The sequence below is a fragment of the Vitis vinifera genome, chromosome 12, assembly GCF_030704535.1.
Source record: "Vitis vinifera cultivar Pinot Noir 40024 chromosome 12, ASM3070453v1".
Classification (NCBI taxonomy): domain Eukaryota; kingdom Viridiplantae; phylum Streptophyta; class Magnoliopsida; order Vitales; family Vitaceae; genus Vitis; species Vitis vinifera.
Genome location: NC_081816.1, coordinates 4,291,838 through 4,311,013, shown reverse-complemented (window position 1 = coordinate 4,311,013; position 19,176 = coordinate 4,291,838). Strand labels below are relative to the sequence as shown.

Sequence of the window (19,176 nt, the reverse complement as noted above, 5' to 3'; positions counted from 1 at the left end):
CTTTCCTTTGCCATGCAAGTTTCTAGGAAAAAACCCACTTCAAAAATCAATGAAATTGGAGAAGGAATCATCCCCATTTCCTTGGTTTCATACCATCAAGTCTGTTGGATCTTATCTACTTAAAATCCAGTCTAGAACCGAAGTGGTTGAGATGGAAGCTGAAAGTATAATAGCATTGACAAGTTCAAATCTCTGGCTGTATTCTAGTCAACCCCAAGGAAAAAATGAAGGGAAAATCCAAAGTGGCCTGAGATTTTCAAACAAAATAAAATTGGACTCATTCTTGGTGACCACAAAATTAAAAGAAGAACACTAATAGTCAACTAATACAACGTTTGACTGGTAGATAATTGACTTGGATCTTTATTAGTTTGAAAAAAATAAAAAAAAATAAAAAAATAAACATGACTGGTCTTTCTAACTCAGTGTGGGGTGTGCTGAAGATTGCATTGGAATTTCGTTTTGTTCTTTTTAGGAATATTTTGCTTGGATGTTTAGGTGTGATTTCCCTGTTATTTGTGGCATACTTCAAAATAAAACCTAACACTAGTAAAAAGGAAAATGAAGGTGACCCAAGATAAAGAAATCAAAATTTTAGGCTATGTTTGGCAAATGTTTTTGAAAAGCGTTCTTAAAAAACTATTTTTTAATGTTTTATAAAACAAATGTCTGTTAAAAAATCTGTTGAAATGTTTTTAACCTATTTTTAAACATATTTTTAAAATAACTTTTACATATAATGTTTCATTTTTTAACCATGCTCTGTAATTTGTATAATTATTTTTTAAAATAATATTTAAAAAACAAGTTAAAACAATTAAATGATGTTTTTTGAAAATATTGTTTTTTGTTTTTAAGAATAGAATTTTTTTTTTTTTAATTGGTTGTCAAACATGTTTTCCATTTTTTTTTTTTTAAGAATAGAAATTTGTTTTCAAAAACAATTACCAAATAGATCATTTGGATACATTTCTATTTTAAGTGAATTTGAATATATCTTTACTTTTCAATCATAAAAATAAAAATAATAATACATTCTCTATAAAATATAATAAATCTTATATAAAATGTTCTCTAAATTTAAAAATTTTAAGAATAATTTTTTTTTTGACAAAGTTTAAAAAATGTTGGTCTTAAAATGCTTGTGTGCTTTCACGGGCAATTACCATTATTCTCTATTTTTAAAAAATAAAAAATAAGAAATGTATATAAATAATATCCAATTAAATGGGTTTTTATTTTCATGAAAATAATATTTTTAACTTTTAAAAAACAATTTAAACATAAAAATTACCATGGGTGATATAAAATGTAAAACAAACCCACAACATGACCAACTAACCAAGTTGATATGGATTATCATACAATCCTAAAGTTATGTTTGGCGTTTGGAGAGTAATAAGAAAAAAAATATTTAAAAAAATGGTTTTTTTATGTCAATTTTATTATAATATATATATATATATATATATATATATATATATATATATATATATATATAAAAGAAAATTAAATATCATTAAAATGAATAAAAATATATGCATTTTAAAATTATTTAATTTTTATATAATAAAAAAAAGTGAATTAAATAAAATTAATAAAACATATATATAAATATATTTTTTTTTTTCACTTTTTCTTACGTTCCACCCTTCATCTCTATTTTCTCCACCAAATTTTCTTGAAACCAAACATACTGGTTTGGCACCTTCTCCTCTTTTTTTTTCTTTTTTTTTTTCATTTTTCTATTTTTGAATTTGGTGGCAGTTTGGTAGCAAACATCAATGAGATATGAATGAATTAAGTACAAATCAGGGAATCTGTGGACTGCAGTTCTTTGTTTGTCTCTGTCTCCCAGTGAATTATTTGGGCCTAGCTGGGATTCAAAGGATAAGAACGAACCAAAGCCTATTGGAAGTACAGAGATGGATGTACTTTTCCAATAAAGATAGTTTGGTGTGTTTATTTAATACAACAACTGCCTTAATCAAGGCATGAAGCTGGTTCTTGCTCTTTTTGGTATCTGCCAAACAAGTTATAAAGATTTTATTGAACTTAGAAAAGAACAATCTTATTGAACTTCCAAAAAAGAGTTTTTGACTTTTCAAGAATGGTTCCAAACAGGGCCAAATAAGATGAGGATCCCTGTTAGCAATTATTCTAAAAGACAACAATGTCTCCATTGTTTTAGTTCTGGTGTGGAGACATTGCATGAGGGGTAAAGAGAGAACCTTACAACCATTGTCTCATTTGTCTGATGGAATGGCACTGATCAAGGGGAGGATGGAAGCCAGTCGAGTGTTTCACCAGCAAACATTGGAACAATATCCCCAAAGGAGAATGAGTAGGACTCTGGCACCTTCCATGGGGTCTTGCTCAATTTGATCTTTGATGTGTTTCTTGGAAGCCCATAGAAGTCTGGTCCGTTAAAGCTCGTAAACGCCTCTAGCTTGTCGAGTGCACCTGCCTAAAATCACCAGCATGTTTTGCAACAAAGTCAATTCACTTAAACGCCTACATGCAAATGAGGGTAGATTTTTCGTCTTTAAGAAACAAGAAATGTTTGACATAAATGAGCATATCCAATCCATAACCTAGAAGAACCATGCAGGACAAGAGTCTAGGCATTTCAATCTTTAGAAATGCATTCAAGGCAGCAGGTACAGGTCATTCAGCACCAGAGGCTTAGACAGGCAAGCCATGTACTCTAGAGATTAAAAATCAATGGTTGTGGAATAAACAGTGTTTCATGGGTTAGTCATGTGATCATTTAATATTGCAGATACTGATCTACGGTACCATAGGGCTGCCACAGAGCAAGCCAGCGTATCAGGCTGACCAAAACTTCAATATAATGTCAGAACTGGATCGATGCCCCTTCAGCCGTCTACTAAAAGAAGTTCACTATTATTTGCATGTCATCTATTGGTGGGCTTTATTCCTAATACAGCCAAGCCAACTAAGATTTTCATTCAGACATCTACAAATTCATCAACCACTGACAAGCATTCATGATTTTACTTAATGCTGCTAATCAATGTGAGATTTTAGATTTTCCCCACCAGAAAATGTAAAAGCAGATGAAAAATTAAAAGAAAAACAATAACATAATACACCGGATGTTGAGAGAAATTACCTCTTCGAACACCTTGGCATATAGTGACAAGGCAACAGGGGCATTGTATATACCAGCACATCCACAAGGACATTCTTTGCGTCGTCTCTCATGAGGGGCGCTATCAGTTCCAAGGAAAAATTTTCTACTTCCACTAGTCACAGCTGACACAATAGCCTGTCCTGTAAGAAAGACAAACAAATGGGCTCAGAAACCAAAAATAGTCAAAAGGAATACTGCAATTGGTACAGACAAAGTTCTTCAGAAATTGCAAATTTCATGAACCAGGTTAAGTATAGATAAATCAATCCCTATAATGCCATAATTGGAGAATTCACGATATCGCAAATAATTCCTGGTAAAACCAGATACTTCTAGAATGCTAGCACATGCTCCTCCCCTATTTTCTTTAACGCAACTGCCATGTTGCATTCATAGTTCATTCATAAAAATTTTCCAATATATTGAACTTATTTTTGTAACCATCATCACAACCACTGCCTTCACATGATATCTTCCAGATAAACCATAAACTGCAAAATATCCAAGAGTTAAGTAATTCCCAATACTTCAAATTTCAATATTCTGCATTTGAAAGCAATAACTTGCTCCATTAGATGATTTAATATTCTTTGACAAAAATTATCCATGCACTAAATAAGCTAATACTATACATTTCCGAAGAACAATTGCATCCTCAAAGACATCTTCAACAACCTTTGTATCCAATAACATTGAATGCACAACTAATAAAACATGATATGCATTATTGTGTTATTTAGTTCCATGACAAATATTCATTCCAAAAGAAAAAAACAAAAAAGTGCCCTTCTTACTGATTTCCTAATATTTGATTTGAATCTACAAGAAAGCCTTCAATTTTTAATTTTGTTTCCTTTAACATCAACAAAGACCATGTTCAGTGGTTTCTGCTACCAAACAGCTAAATCAAGGACAAATTTTTGGAATTTAGATCCTATAAAAAGTGGATTTTTTACATACACCTCCAGTATCAACTAGAAATTTAGGATAAGAAACTCAAGGTGTTAAAGGAAAATTTTGATGATCTGCCTTTGCATGTGCAAATTACTTTTTCATAGTGGCTCTGCAAACCCTGCGTTTTTGCTGGTAAGGACTCTTTAAAATGGACAAGCTTCTTTCTTTCCAATGGGGATTTCCTGTTTTCTATGGCATTAGCCCTTCCTGTTTCGGATGCTTCAATTCTATAGCATAGCAACATCTAGAAAAATCCATGAACACTTCCAATTTTAAGGAATGCAGAGTACACTAGTATTACAAGGTATAATTTAAACCCATTCAAATTTTTTATGGAAAACACAAATAGACCAGACACTTTCAAAGAGTCAGACAAGTTGCATTATATTTCCCAAAATGACCTATATTAAGTAGTCAAGGAGCTAATAACAAGGATAATCCACTTGTTGCATTTCAACATGAATAAACCCAAAAGTGAAAGCATAACAAAAATTGTCAGGTGTGTTGTGGGGCAATATTTTAAACAGTGACACCTATGGCACAGTTCATCTTACTCAAAATCTTCATTCCAAACTCAGGCAAGTAGCATACCGATCAGACAAACATTCATGCATGCTTCTTTCCATTGATAAGTTGCATACTAGATGATGCCATGAAAGCATTAGGTTTCTAATTGATAAGAGCTAAGTTAAGACGTCGTAAGTCTCCAAAATCCCACATGAATGGAATCCATAATCACTGCTTTGTGAGAAAAATGAGGACAATACTTACTATGTGTCTCTCTTTTAAGTACTGGAAGACAGTAATTGTGTGGCTGCAATCCTCCTTGAAACAAAGAGTTTCTATTCAGAACAAGATGCTGTGGTGTAACGGTTGCTGCAACAGATCCTAATAAACACAATTGAAGTGAGATAAAACGACTATATCTAAAAATGGGATAAGAGGAAGGATTAATAAATGGATTAAAACACTCCCAGAAAGAAGAAGAGGGAAAACAATGGAAAGAATAATGGGGATGGTGAAAATAGAAGTGATTAAAGATACCTTCATTGCAAGACTCAACAAACCTAACAGCATCCATGGTTGTAATATGCTCCATCACAACCTTCAGCCGTGGAAATTTCTGAATCAAAGGTCTTAAAACAGTTTCAATGAAAACTTTTTCTCGATCAAATACATCAACCTCTGGATTTGTAACCTCCCCATGGACCTGTAAATAGAAGCTCAAACAGATAGGTCTTGGTTCTAAATGGTGTCTTCTTCAGCTGGTTGAATTCACACTAATCGAGAAAGAGTAAACTAAATTGAAATGTCCTACTTAGAACCCATATAAAACTGTGTTTGGCTTAGCTTATGACAGGCCCCAAGAAACTGTTGTTTGGAAAGCGGCTACTACCTTATAACTAGTAGATTTTGTCAATTTATCCTCAAGCCTTTTGTCATTTGAAGATTTACAATTGCTTGTCCAAGTCTTCAATTAGTAAAAGGTATTGCTTTTAAATTGCTTTAGAAAAAAGAAAACAAAAGGTTAAGAGGTATTGCTTTAAAACAATATCAGTGGGGATCAATAATGGCCTTATGAGAGTTGCACTCAACAATTTAAAGGTTCATTCAATCACAGTGATTTTCACTCACTATCAATTGGGTACTATTGAGTAATATGTTTGAGTTTCACTACTCTAGAGATTACTACAATATATATAGTAATTTCATTGTTTAAAAAAATATTTTCTGGATTCATTAAGGCAACCATGTGTGTATGAATTGTCTGTCAGTTAAAACACATTGTCACTAGGATTCAATTCCTGCAACACTGCTATTTTGCACATTCATTTCATTTGTTTAAAAAAAATCTTAGAATGTGACTTATACTTTCACTTAGGGGCAGAAGCTGTGGTCACTTGTCATAAGCCAAAAGTTCACAGGCTGCCTTCCAAAAGCAGCAAGAGATGAAGTTAGGTCTCACCAAGGAACAACATATTTGCTTCTAGGAAATTTAAATCATGTCTTGAGTATTCATCTTCAAACAAGGAATGAAAATTTTCAGTTGCAAATGAAATAGAGAAGGTAAAGTACGAAAAAAAATCTATTTAGGGACTGGTGGAGTTACCAGTAAAGGCATATTCTGCTCAACCATCTCCTCAAGAACAGGAAGGCACTTCCCAAAAAGATCCGTAACGCCATCTTGAGAATTCGTTGTAGCACCAGCAGGGTACAACTTTACAGCAAAAACTACCCCACTATTTCCTGTTGAAGCAATTAGCATTTTCATATAAACCGCAGGTAGAAGAAATATATAAAGTAAAGGAAAAAGCAACAGGAATTTACCTTAATAAAGATGTACCACATCAATTTTCACTAATGGCAGAGATAATTATCATAAGTGTCCAATTTTTTAACCATGATGTTGAAGATCATAAAAGATTATTTCTTGTGAGATTAAAATAATTATGAAGCCATGGAAGTTAATCTAGAGCAAAAAATTTAAAAAGAAAAGAAAAATTCCCTAAGGGATAATATTACAAGCCTCCACGGCCAGGGAATTTTTGAGAGATATCCTCCAACTGTCATTCAAATGGAAAGGAACAAATCCACCACTAGGGGAGTTTACAGCATTAAAAATTACAAGTGTTGTTGATTATATTAATAAACTGTCCAAACATTCCACTATTTCAAATTTCCTAATTTTCAAATTTTAAGTTCTGGTTAAATCAATCAAATGAATTACCACCATATGCCACTATTTATAGCAGAATATCATGTTGTAAAAGTTGCATATATATAATAAGTTAATAACCAATTTTCCTAAAAGGATATCAAGCAAATAACCAATTTTCCTAAAAGGATATCAAGCAATAGCCCCCTCACGTGTGGACCCTTACCTGCCATGGAGCAAACAAGTTGCAATTTTTGTATCACAATTATTAGATGGATAAATTGATGAAGGGAGGACATAAACCTGGAACACCATGTTAAGCAACCAATTTTCCTAAAAGCTTAAGTTGTTAGAATTTGGGCCCACAGTATATGTCATCCTCCAACAAGTTATGTTAAGATAAAAGCATCAAACAAACATAGTTGTAAAAATATAACTCGAGTTTTTATTAAGAGAGAACAATGAAAGCTAGATACAAATAACCCCTCACAGGGTATTTATGGACAATGATATCAGACTCTATTCTATCTTTAATGTAGCTAATTAACCTAATATAAGAAAGAAAAACACAGAGCAACTCCTCACCAATAAATTTGGCACCAAAGCTAGACTCTTCATACTCCTAATGCTCACTCCAATTTCTAGAAAGGACTCTCCCCTTTATAATGCTTCAAATGAGAGAAGGTCTACATGTGCTTCTACAAGGAAAAGGGCTCCAATTAAATTGGACAATAGGCCAACTGACTTAGGAGCCTAAAAAACACAGCTGAAATTGAAGGAAACAAGTACCTTCAATGGCTTTAATTCAGACACTAAGAAACAAAAACAGGTGCAAAGTCACAAGGTCAATAGTGACCTACTTACTCTTGGGTCAATGATTCCACATGGATTTCTCTCACACCTGACATTTTTTTTTTTTATCAGTAAATGAGAATTGTATTAAAACGCGCCAAAAAGGATGCACCAAAGTACGCTTCTCTCACACCTGACATAAGAAGATAGAGTGAGCCCACCAATATTTCTCTTTCATGCATAACAAACTGTTGAAATAATGCCAAAGTTAGGACTTTAATTTAGGAATAAAAAAAAGGAGAGATCATTTAGGATATTTCCTTATGATTTAGTTTCCTAATTTTAGGAGAGAATTAAGCTAGATTGATTGTTTCTTATTCAGTCATTTGTGTATATATATGTGTATGGTGTGTACCGATTCATTATCAATAAAGGAGTTCAGAAATTCTTCATGGTATCAGAGCCAGTTTTCTGAAACCCTAATCCCTTCTGGCCACCTCTTATTCAGGCCATCACTCATTCCGGCCAAATCTTTCTGGCCATATCTCAATCCGATCATCTCTCTCTCTCTCTCTCTCTCATTCCGGCCATCAGTCCCTGTTCTCAGAGCCAAGGGAGAAAACACTTTCCAGTCAATCGAATAGTCGTCAGAAAACACTCACCGCCGGCAACTTTTCCGGCGAACTTTCCGGCGACGGTTTTTTTCTACACCGCAAGGAGCGCCTGGAGGAGATCTCCAATTTGTCCCAAAGCACCGGAACCAGAAACCCATCCACGCGCCGCCCACGCGCGTTTTTCCGGCCGGCGACTGCATCTCACGCGCCGGCGCGTGAGGGCGCGTGAGCCACTTTCCGGCGACGCGCTTCCTCCTCCAGGCTCGCCTGACGCCGACCAGCCACCCTTCCTACCTGTTTGTGCAATCCGAGCCCTGCACGTGCCTCTTTTGGGGTTCTTTTGCTTCCGCGGGCCCTCTGATCAGATTTTCCGGCGTCCTTCGGCTATTTTTTCTCAACTCCAGTCCCTGCACGTGCCTTGAAAAGTGTTCTTCTACCTTTCCGGTCCATGACAAAATATGGAATGGCATCATCACAAGTATCCAGCGTCACGTCACCAGAATCAGGGGGCAGATCTGAAATTCCAAACCTTGGTGGCAATGATTCCTCTCCTATTCTCATCACAGGACACAAATTAAATGGCCATAACTATTTACAGTGGTCACAATCTGTGTTGCTGTTCATTTGCGGTAAAGGAAAGGATGAGTACCTCACTGGAGAAGCAATCATGCCAGAAACTACAGAACCGGGTTTCAGGAAGTGGAAGATTGAAAACAGCATGATCATGTCATGGCTTATCAATTCCATGAACAATGACATAGGCGAAAATTTTTTGCTGTTTGGGACTGCAAAGGACATATGGGATGCAGCCAAAGAAACTTACTCAAGTTCTGAAAATACTTCAGAACTGTTTCAGGTTGAATCAGCTCTACATGACTTCCGCCAAGGAGAGCAGTCAGTTACTCAGTATTACAACACACTCACAAGGTATTGGCAGCAACTTGACTTATTTGAGACTCACTCATGGAAATGTTCGGATGATGCAGCAACATACAGGCAAATTGTGGAACAAAAGAGACTGTTCAAGTTCTTCCTAGGACTAAACAGGGAATTGGATGATGTTAGAGGCCGAATCATGGGCATTAAACCCCTGCCAAGTCTCAGGGAGGCTTTTTCAGAGGTTAGACGTGAAGAAAGTAGAAAGAAAGTGATGATGGGATCAAAAGAGCAACCTGCCCCAACTTTGGATGCCTCTGCCCTTGCGGCTCGGTCATTTAATAGTAGTGGTGGAGATCGTCAGAAACGGGATAGGCCTTGGTGTGATTATTGTAAGAAACCAGGCCATTATAAGGAGACTTGCTGGAAGCTTCATGGCAAACCTGCTGATTGGAAACCAAAGCCACGGTTTGACAGAGATGGCAGAGCACACGTGGCTGCCAACTCTGAGAGCACCTCTGTTCCCGAGCCGAGTCCATTCAACAAAGAGCAGATGGAGATGCTACAGAAATTATTAAGCCAAGTTGGCAGTGGCAGTACTACCGGTGTAGCCTTCACTGCTAATCGAGGAGGAATGAGGTCGTGGATAGTAGACACAGGTGCTTCTGATCACATGACAGGAGATGCTGCCATTCTTCAAAATTACAAGCCAAGTAATGGTCATTCATCCGTCCATATTGCTGATGGTTCAAAGTCAAAAATTGTCGGGACAGGTTCTATAAAACTTACTAAAGACTTATATCTTGACTCTGTCCTCCATGTTCCAAACTTGGATTGCAATCTTTTGTCCATTAGCAAATTGGCTCATGATCTCCAATGTGTTACTAAATTCTATCCAAACTTGTGTGTTTTTCAGGACTTGAAATCGGGGAAGATGATTGGCAGTGCTGAACTGTGTTCCGGGCTCTACCTCCTTTCATGTGGCCAATTCTCCAACCAAGTCTCTCAAGCAAGTTGCGTACAGTCTCAGAGTATGTCAGAGTCTTTCAATTCTGTGTCAAATTCTAAGGTCAATAAAGATAGTGAGATTATAATGTTACACTATCGCCTTGGTCATCCTAGCTTTGTTTACCTTGCAAAATTGTTTCCCAGATTATTTATCAATAAAAATCCAGCATCTTATCACTGTGAAATTTGTCAGTTTGCAAAGCATACTCGAACAGTATATCCTCAAATCCCATACAAACCTTCGACTGTTTTCTCTCTAGTACATAGTGATGTGTGGGGTCCCTCCCGGATAAAAAATATTTCTGGCACTCGATGGTTTGTGACATTCGTTGATGATCATACTCGGGTAACATGGGTTTTCCTTATGAAAGAAAAGTCAGAGGTCGGGCACATTTTTCAAACCTTCAATCGTATGGTTCAAAATCAATTCAATTCCAAAATACAAGTCCTCAAGTCAGATAATGCAAAGGAATACTTTACTAGTAGTCTCAGTACTTATCTTCAAAATCATGGCATTATCCACATAAGTTCTTGCGTTGACACCCCACAACAAAATGGGGTGGCCGAACGCAAGAATAGACATCTCTTGGAGGTTGCCCGGTGCCTTATGTTTTCCTCTAATGTTCCAAACTATTTCTGGGGGGAAGCTATTCTCACAGCTACCTATTTGATTAACCGTATGCCATCCAGAGTGCTTACCTTTCAATCCCCACGTCAACTTTTCTTAAAACAGTTTCCTCACACCCATGCCGCCTCTTCTGATTTACCACTCAAAGTATTTGGTTGTACGGCATTCGTTCATGTGTATCCTCAAAATCGTAGCAAATTTGCTCCTCGAGCAAATAAGTGCATTTTTCTAGGGTATTCTCCAACCCAAAAAGGGTACAAATGCTATTCTCCAACCAACAAAAGATTTTACACCACCATGGACGTCTCTTTCTTTGAACATGTCTTCTTCTATCCCAAATCTCATGTTCAGGGGGAGAGCATGAATGAACATCAAGTTTGGGAGTCTTTTCTTGATGGTGTACCTTCTTTTCACTCAGAGTCACCAAATCCTTCCCAATTCGCGCCCACTGAGTTGTCCACACCCATGCCGCCATCAGTTCAGCCAGCCCAGCACACAAATGTTCCTTCTCTCGTGACCATCCAGTCTCCCATGCCTATTCAACCTATAGCCCCACAACTTGCTAATGAGAACTTACAAGTTTACATCAGGAGGAGGAAAAGACAGGAATTAGAGCACGGATCACAGTCAACATGTGGCCAATATATTGACTTCAATTCAAGTCTTCCTGAAGAGAACATAGGTGAGGATAGGGCTGGAGAGGTGTTAATTCCCAGCATTGATGATTCTACTTTGCCAATTGCATTGAGGAAGGGTGTTAGGAGATGTACAGATCATCCAATTGGGAATTATGTTACGTATGAAGGGTTATCACCATCTTACAGAGCATTTGCTACTTCTCTTGATGATACTCAGGTTCCCAACACAATACAAGAGGCATTAAAAATTTCAGAATGGAAGAAGGCAGTACAAGATGAGATTGATGCACTTGAGAAGAATGGGACGTGGACTATCACAGATTTGCCGGTTGGGAAGAGGCCTGTGGGGTGCAAGTGGATTTTCACCATAAAATACAAAGCAGATGGATCAGTCGAAAGATTCAAGGCTCGTTTGGTAGCTAGAGGGTTTACACAATCCTATGGGATAGACTATCAGGAGACTTTTGCTCCTGTTGCAAAACTGAACACTATCAGGATCCTTCTCTCATTGGCTGTCAATCAAGATTGGTGCTTGCAACAACTGGACATAAAAAATGCGTTTCTAAATGGGGACCTAGAAGAGGAAGTCTACATGGAAATACCACCTGGTTTCGAAGAAAGTATGGCAAAGAATCAGGTTTGCAAACTCCAAAAATCATTGTACGGCCTTAAACAATCTCCTCGAGCCTGGTTTGATAGATTCACAAAAGCAGTCCTGAAGCTGGGCTACAAACAAGGTCAGGCTGATCATACTCTATTTGTCAAGAAATCTCATGCCGGGAAATTGGTCATATTGATAGTCTATGTCGATGATATTATTCTATCTGGAAATGATATGGGGGAGTTACAGAATTTGAAGAAGTATTTGTCAGAAGAGTTTGAAGTTAAAGACCTTGGAAATTTGAAATATTTCCTTGGTATGGAAGTGGCTAGATCAAGGAAAGGAATCGTAGTCTCTCAAAGAAAATACATACTCGATCTTCTTAAGGAGACCGGTATGCTTGGATGCAAACCAATTGATACTCCTATGGATAGTCAGAAGAAACTTGGTATCGAGAAAGAAAGTACACCGGTAGACAGGGGGAGATATCAGCGGCTTGTCGGGCGCTTGATTTATCTCTCACACACTCGGCCAGATATTGGCTTTGCAGTGAGTGCTGTAAGTCAATTCATGCACAGCCCCACTGAGGAACACATGGAAGCAGTCTACAGGATTCTTAGATATTTAAAAATGACACCAGGGAAAGGCCTATTCTTCAGAAAGACAGAGAACCGTGACACTGAAGTATACTCAGATGCGGACTGGGCAGGAAACATCATTGACAGGCGGTCCACTTCCGGATATTGTTCTTTTGTCTGGGGAAATCTTGTTACCTGGAGGAGTAAGAAGCAATCAGTTGTAGCCAGAAGTAGTGCAGAAGCTGAGTACAGAGCTCTTGCACAGGGAATCTGTGAAGGGATTTGGATAAAAAGGGTTCTTAGTGAACTGGGACAAACGAGTTCATCTCCAATTCTGATGATGTGTGATAATCAGGCAGCTATAAGCATAGCAAAGAACCCCGTGCATCATGACAGGACCAAGCATGTTGAGATTGACAGACACTTTATCACAGAGAAGGTGACTAGTGAGACGGTCAAATTAAACTATGTTCCTACCAAGCACCAAACCGCAGACATCCTCACCAAAGTTTTACCTAGGCCTAACTTCGAAGACTTAACTTGCAAGCTGGGATTATATGATATATATTCTCCAGCTTGAGGGGGAGTGTTGAAATAATGCCAAAGTTAGGACTTTAATTTAGGAATAAAAAAAAGGAGAGATCATTTAGGATATTTCCTTATGATTTAGTTTCCTAATTTTAGGAGAGAATTAAGCTAGATTGATTGTTTCTTATTCAGTCATTTGTGTATATATATGTGTATGGTGTGTACCGATTCATTATCAATAAAGGAGTTCAGAAATTCTTCACAAACCTTCTCAATTTTGTTGTCAAAGCAGCAACTCTTTTTCTATCCCTTATTTCCATATTTCATTTTCTTCTATCATTTCCCCCCTTTTTTCTTCCTCAAGTAGTGATGATTGCATACGATGACAGGGGTGGGGATGTAACTTAAAAAATTGCAACAAGTGGCAACCAGCAAGACTCCCCATCATTCTTTTTTATTTCATTTTATTTTTCCCTCTTTTGTTTGTAACATTTTAAGGCAAAAACTGTCACTTGTTCTTTTTTAATTCTCCTCAACTCCAGGTAAAGAAAACGAAATTCAATTCCTTTCCCTTAAGCTCCCTCTTACCAAACAGCTTATTAGATGGTAGTACTCACTGAAACTACATAAAAAACAAACTAAATCTTGATCACTAAGAAAAGAGTAGAAGATTAACTCTAATGGACCTTCAGCATGTATTTACAGAAAATCATCGAAAACTCTAACCTACCAACAAAAGAATGTATAAAAGGTGTATGCGCATAAACTAATGCAAACTGCAACACCTGTTCACCAGTAGAAATTCTAGAAAACAATATAATCATATGACTAAATGCCTATACATTTGTTTTCCACACTTCTATAAACGTAAAAGCAGCATTAGCAACAAAAGTTACATAAACCTACAATTAAATACTCTTTAGTAACTTTGAACTAAGTTAAATCAGAGAATTGAGAGGCAGGCAACAAATAATCTTCAGAAAGTAGAAACAACTAACAGGCTTTAAATCACAAGCTGTGGCTGGACTCACTGGCAAGCTTGATCTCGTTAGGACTTGTTTTATCGGTCAAATATAGTGTCATAAGAGGGGTGAAGTCACAATTGGCAGGCAGTGCTTTCAATATGGATTCCCGATAAGCCACAGCAGCAGCAGTGGTGGTAATGGGGGGTTTCAGATTTGGCATCACTATTCCCCTTCCAAAATGACTTGCACTGTAAGAATTAATCATGGCCAGATTAAATGGAAATCATAATATTCACAACACAATTAACCCATTCAATGAAAACAAGCAAATATCTATTTTTCCAAGTCGGTATGATATACATCAAGACAATAACTAAAAGAGTGGGATAATCATCAGTCTACTTTGAAAGAGCATGCTCATAAAAATAAAGTGACCTGTGAGAGACAACAGCTTCAAGAAGGTCACCATCTCGTAGATGAAGATGCCAATCATCTGGTTGAGTTAAAGAGAGCTCCATCCTTGCTCCTTTAACTTTTACCTGGTTAGGCACCTCAATCCTTGCAAAAGGCAATATTGATGCCTATATTACAAAAAGGTTACACCAAAGTAAGGACAAAAACATATTATTTCATAAGCCATACACTAAATTATCAAGTGTAAAACTGTGAAAGTCAAAACTGCCCCCAGTACTTTTCCTGGGGACCATATGTAAAATCTAGTTAAAAATTAAAGATTAAATTGGTCAAAATATTAACATGCATCTTTTGAATGCACAGAAAGAAAAAAATGAGAATAAAAATTAAACACTAACATTACAGCAACAACAGTATTTCGGATGAAGAGAGAACTATGATTACAATTAGACAAACGAATTCCAGTTTTTAGATGAATTATGATAGGTCTTTTTATCCAAATTTGAGCCTCGTCAAACCATAAACTTATCAGGTAGAATCCAACATGCACTGAAGATGAATACACATGATAAGTATCAATGCAACCAAGAGCCACCATTAAAATAAATAATAAATAAATGAAAACATACACTCGATGTAGCACCAAAGGCAAATCAAAACACAGTTGCAATAGTAAGTTCACCAAAAAAAAAAAACCAAAAAAAACTCAAGGCATATCTGGATGCTTTGATGACATTTTTGCTGAACATTCATAAGTGATGCTTTTGCATTCATGTCATATGGGGACTCTTTGAAAAATATAGGGGGAAGGCAATAGCAAGAGGAATCAGAAATCATTTTAGATCACAATAAAAACCCCTGAAAATTCTAAAAACCAATATAAAGCACAAAAAAGTAAGGAATTTTTTTTTTTTTTTTTTATGAGTTCAAAAAAGTAAGGAAATTAAAGTCAAATACATATGGGTGTTCTAAGGAATCTTGAAAAAACATTACGCACATATACACGTGTATGTGTGTAATTTACAAAGAAAACCCAAATCACCATTCTAAATATTAGAAATGTTATTTACAATCCCTAAATATATGTGACTAGGTAAAAATTGGATGGCTAAGCTTCCCAAATTCAAAGGTCAAGTTTCATGCCTAATATGCCATCACCCCAAGATCATGAGAGCATACTAGTTTCAAAGTTAGAATACCTAGCTATTCAAAAATTATTGCTCAAAATTAAAATTTATAGAATTTAGTCAACATGATTATTTTTTCTCATCCAACCCATAACCTATATTTTCCATGGCCCATTGCATAACACCCTTGGCATTCCACTAAACAACTCCATTTTTGGTATTCCCCTAAATAGCTCCTCTTTTGCCATTCAACTAAATTGAGACTCCTATTTTGTCAGGATATGAGATTCAAAATGTCATTCAATATCTCCATGCAAGTTGTACAGGGTAATTCTTTTGTTATATCAGTCCATCAATCCAGGTTAGACAACTGTGAGTCCTTTATCCATGCTTGAGCACTGTTTTATATAATATATATAACCAGCTTATTTTTTTCAATCCACCATTTATCAAAATATTCAGATTCCTCATTGGTACTCTCTTATATGCTCTTTCTAACAAATCTCAGCTATATCCTTTAATCTTTGAACAGATATTTTCATGATTGACAAGAAGCCTACATCATAAAGAATGGCTATCCATTCTGTTGTCTTTCAGATTAAAAACTTGTATGTAGACTAGGAAAATCTACATGATTAACTAAATTCAGACAACATGCTCTCTAAGAAAATTTAATTCATAAGTAACAACCTAAAACTAAGTACCATATTAACATAAGAGGAAAATTAAACATACTTTGCAAGGAAATGCCACTGCCTTTATCATTCCAAATGCACTGCAAGAAAACCTAAAGCCTCTCCCGGATATGAAATATTTATCTGCTCAAAAAGAAAAAGATGATCAAGAAAATGAAAACCCAATCTGTTCTAGTGACAACTACAGAAATTGCAGGGGTATAAATGAGATTATGTGGAAACTACAAAGAACACGAGCAACTAGATGACATGAACAGTGACATGATCGATCACTGTTATGAACTTCTGAAACACTCAAAATCTTTGTTTGGCATAGCCAGGGAAAATTCTGACATGTTATGAGTTCTACCTTCATATCCTGGTAATTGTAGGCTTGCGAATTCTTATGGATAACGTTGTTCAATACAACATCTAACTAAGAAGTAAAGGTCCACTACGCATATGATTGCAAGTAGCAAAGGAATATAAACTGTTATCACAGCCTGACAGATTCTTGAGATGCCTTCACCACTGACCTATGATAAAGATTCTAGCACATTTGAGTTACCACCAGTCAATCTGGCACAGAAAAACCATTGGTGATAATGACTTGATATTTGTTACTACTTTTGGCTTCCATTTTAAACCACATCCTGTGTCAGACTCCAATGAATCGCTTTTACCTCCTCAAATGAAAGATTTTGGCCAGAGAAATCTCCTTGAATTAGAAGTGTTTGCAACTAGACAGATTTCTTCTCCATCCAAGTCATCCAACTAACATATATACAAAATAACAATGAATCGAAGTACCTAACAATTAATCCACGCCAAATAATTATGATAGTGTTTCTTTTTTTTCTTTCTTTCCTTGAGTTACTCTCAAGTAAAATGTAATAATTGAAAAAAAGGGCACCATAGAACACAGTAACTATGCTCTATTCTCTACCTAGTAACCACTGCTATATAATTCCATGACTAGGGATCATCAGGTGCTGGAATTTTAACTGAACCACCATTACAAACCCATTTCAAGTCGCTATGTGAAGTTGCATTTGGGTTTTGGCCTTATATGCATGTTCTGAGTAGGAAGAGTCTATAAATTATCGTTTCATCTTTTTTATCTTGGTATCTTTCTCTTTTGACAATAAACAAAATTTTATCAGATCAAAGGAAGAAAAAGAAGCAAAAAGCCCTTCTAAGCAAAGGAAGCAACACAGGACCATAGACAACCAAACAAAAGAATTCTGCTTATTTACCAATTTGCTTATTAACAAAGACAGCCATGTTTGCTTACCCCTTTGCCTACCAAGGAGACAGGTGCTTACCTAAGACCCATATGATTGCTTGCACTTGAAGAGACTGACTCATACAAGGATAATCAAAGGATAATCAAACCCTGCTACCAGAAAGCACCTGTTAAAGAAGAAACAGGGATTAAAGGACTCATACAAGGCTTATTCCAGACCTATCCTTCTGCATACTTCTAAGGCTTGAACTCATCACTGAGTACAAGACCTCTAAACGCAGGAGCTTTCCATTGAGTCACTATCAGACGTCAAAATAATCTGGAACACCCCTAGCTCAACTAAAGTTCTAATACATGGTAGACCCTCTTTTGGCTAGGACATTGGCCTACCTCATCATTTCTTATTTTTCTTCTCCAACCAGAAAGCACTCAAAAGTCTTTAAATAACATTGATGTCATTATCATTTCTTAGACTAGATTTTCCTGCTCAAAATTCACAATGTCTCCCTAGTTAAGCTTTGAGGAGATGCTGAATTTCTGTTCCATTATTTTTTCCTTACCAGAAAATCAGGTATCACTCTGAGCAATTGATTTCTGTGGGTTCAAATTCATGCTTTACTATCTTAATGCATTGTTGGTACAATGTCCAATAGCTGCCAATTAAGCTGAATTGGGTCTTAGATAGATACAACAATACATGTCAATATGGATCCTATAAAAATTTCCTTTCATATTTTATTATTAACTTGAATCCTTTACAGATATTAACAAGTAATGGGCTCAGCAGAAGTTTCATTTCAAATGTTGATGAGCTCTTCCTACTTCTATTGTGTTGGATTTTTTTCCCTATATCTTTTCTCTCATTCACTTCCTTTCCTAAATGCTTTTGTTTCAGTCAGCTCTAGTGTGAAATTAGTCCAGAATGTAATCACCCAGTTCTATGAAGAACTTTTATCAAACAGTTGATGTGCACTTTGAAAAAGCTAACTGCGCTATCAAACCTGATCTTCCACCATCTTAACCCACATAAAATGCAAACTATCATATCAATCAAAAGGTTCAGAAACAACTAAAAAAAAAAAAAAAATTGCATGCGAGGATTACCACCAAAGCGATGTATACTTCCCAGAGAGACAATCTGGTATACGCTTCAACTGTCTGGACACAACCCAGACGCTAGATCTAGGCTGCCTTTGTTCACATACATTCATGTAAGGGAAAATAAATCCCTAAAATCTAATCATTGTCTTTCATTTTAAAAAAAAATTTTAAAAATTATTTTTTTTCATAAATATCTTTTATGATTTTAAGTATCTATACTACCTATATAAAAATACGAATTGTTTTTCACTTTTTATTTCCAAAAATACTCTTTTTTAATATTAATAATAAATTTAAATGAGAATTTATTTTTTTTCAATTAGTTAGAGTTTTAATTATTTGACGTCTAAAAGCAATTGCTATCGAAAAATATATATACCCTAGTCTTATAATGCATTCACCTAAACGCCCATAACATTCGAATACAATGGGAGCTTATGGATGTAACCAACTCTTCAATCTGCCAATATAATCCATTATAAATTTTATTCTCTTTAAACTCTATTAATATTGATTAATGATATAAAATTTCATCATTAAAAATTTGAAAACTTTTCAAATGTTTTGCGATCATTTCATTTTTCATCTTTAAAGTTTGAAAACTTTTCTCTTATTTTGT

At 35.9% G+C, this 19,176-nt stretch overlaps 1 protein-coding gene across 3 annotated transcripts; it reads right to left on the bottom strand.

Moving 5' to 3' along the window:
• Positions 1 to 2,022: 2,022 nt before the first annotated feature.
• On the bottom strand, positions 2,023 to 18,703 carry LOC100245511 (dihydroorotase, mitochondrial). 3 transcript variants are annotated; one of them, XM_010658676.3, is made up of 10 exons: positions 18,561 to 18,703; positions 17,536 to 17,623; positions 16,272 to 16,354; positions 14,431 to 14,576; positions 14,062 to 14,243; positions 6,222 to 6,358; positions 5,156 to 5,321; positions 4,883 to 4,999; positions 3,137 to 3,297; positions 2,023 to 2,467 (listed from the first exon to the last, which is right to left on the bottom strand). In XM_010658676.3, the coding sequence occupies exons 2-10, from the start codon at positions 17,576 to 17,578 to the stop codon at positions 2,273 to 2,275; spliced, it is 1,230 nt and encodes a 409-aa protein (XP_010656978.1). In that variant the 5' UTR covers positions 17,579 to 17,623; positions 18,561 to 18,703; the 3' UTR covers positions 2,023 to 2,272. The 3 variants fall into 3 exon arrangements, with proteins under 3 accessions (XP_010656978.1, XP_002274917.2, XP_010656979.1); XM_002274881.5 differs by lacking the exon at positions 17,536 to 17,623 and having other exon boundaries at positions 18,561 to 18,702; XM_010658677.3 differs by lacking the exons at positions 16,272 to 16,354; positions 17,536 to 17,623 and having other exon boundaries at positions 18,561 to 18,701.
• Positions 18,704 to 19,176: the final 473 nt, after the last annotated feature.

What these genes read in the sequence shown, in the direction of transcription:
- LOC100245511 (XM_010658676.3), bottom strand. Translation starts at nt 17,578, where the DNA reads ATGAGTCAGTCTCTTCAAGTGCAAGCAATCATATGGGTCTTAG. An exon ending in AGCAATCATATGGGTCTTAG is followed by an intron (nt 16,355 to 17,535) that starts GTAAGCACCTGT and finishes CTTTTTGAGCAG; the next exon opens with ATAAATATTTCATATCCGGG. An exon ending in GAAGCTGTTGTCTCTCACAG is followed by an intron (nt 14,244 to 14,430) that starts GTCACTTTATTT and finishes TAATTCTTACAG; the next exon opens with TGCAAGTCATTTTGGAAGGG.